Raw genomic sequence first — 540 nt, 5'->3', positions numbered from 1 at the left:
TAGCCACTGTGATCGTTGTAGCTGCCTGCTGCTGATGGCTCTGGATCGCTGCTGTGGGTGTGTTGGAGCCTGCTTGGCAGGGCTTGCCATCCTTTACAAGCACTGGCACCGCCACCCTTCTGGGAGACTGCTGCTGCTGGCAAGAGCCGTTCTCCTGTTGCATCTGCTGCTGCGCAGCTTTGTCTTTGGCCTGGCGTTTCATCTTGTAGCGGTGGTTCTGGAACCAGATTTTGACCTGAGTCGGGGTGAGATGTATCATGCTGGCTAAATGTTCCCTCTCCGGGGCGGAGAGGTATTTCTGCTGCTTGAAACGTCTCTCCAGCTCATAAACCTGGCACCCTCCGTTTCCTCCGCGGCGTGCTCTGGAGCGGGGCCATGCTCTTGCTCACGTCTCCCAGGGAGCCGAGGCTGCCCATGCCGCCCATGTTCATGCCCGAGGACGGCGCCATGAAGCGAGAGACTGCAATGGAGAAGGCGGCACGTTTTAGGCGGCTCGGCTCGGCTCGGCCAGAGCGGGGTTCCGCGCCCCGGTAGCCCCCG

At 61.1% G+C, this 540-nt stretch overlaps 1 protein-coding gene across 1 annotated transcript in view; it reads right to left on the bottom strand.

Moving 5' to 3' along the window:
- NKX2-1 (NK2 homeobox 1) overlaps positions 1-497 on the bottom strand; it is a gene marked incomplete at its 5' end in the record, with an annotated part of 693 nt that extends 196 nt beyond the window's left edge. The window contains 2 exon segments of the mRNA XM_008935274.1: positions 8-335; positions 337-497. Coding sequence (XP_008933522.1) covers positions 8-335; positions 337-497 — 489 coding nt within the window.
- Between the last annotated feature and the right edge of the window lie 43 nt (positions 498-540).

This window comes from Merops nubicus, unplaced genomic scaffold, assembly GCF_000691845.1.
Source record: "Merops nubicus isolate BGI_N331 unplaced genomic scaffold, ASM69184v1 scaffold9582, whole genome shotgun sequence".
NCBI lineage: Eukaryota > Metazoa > Chordata > Aves > Coraciiformes > Meropidae > Merops > Merops nubicus.
This window is presented reverse-complemented; position numbering and strand designations above follow the sequence as displayed.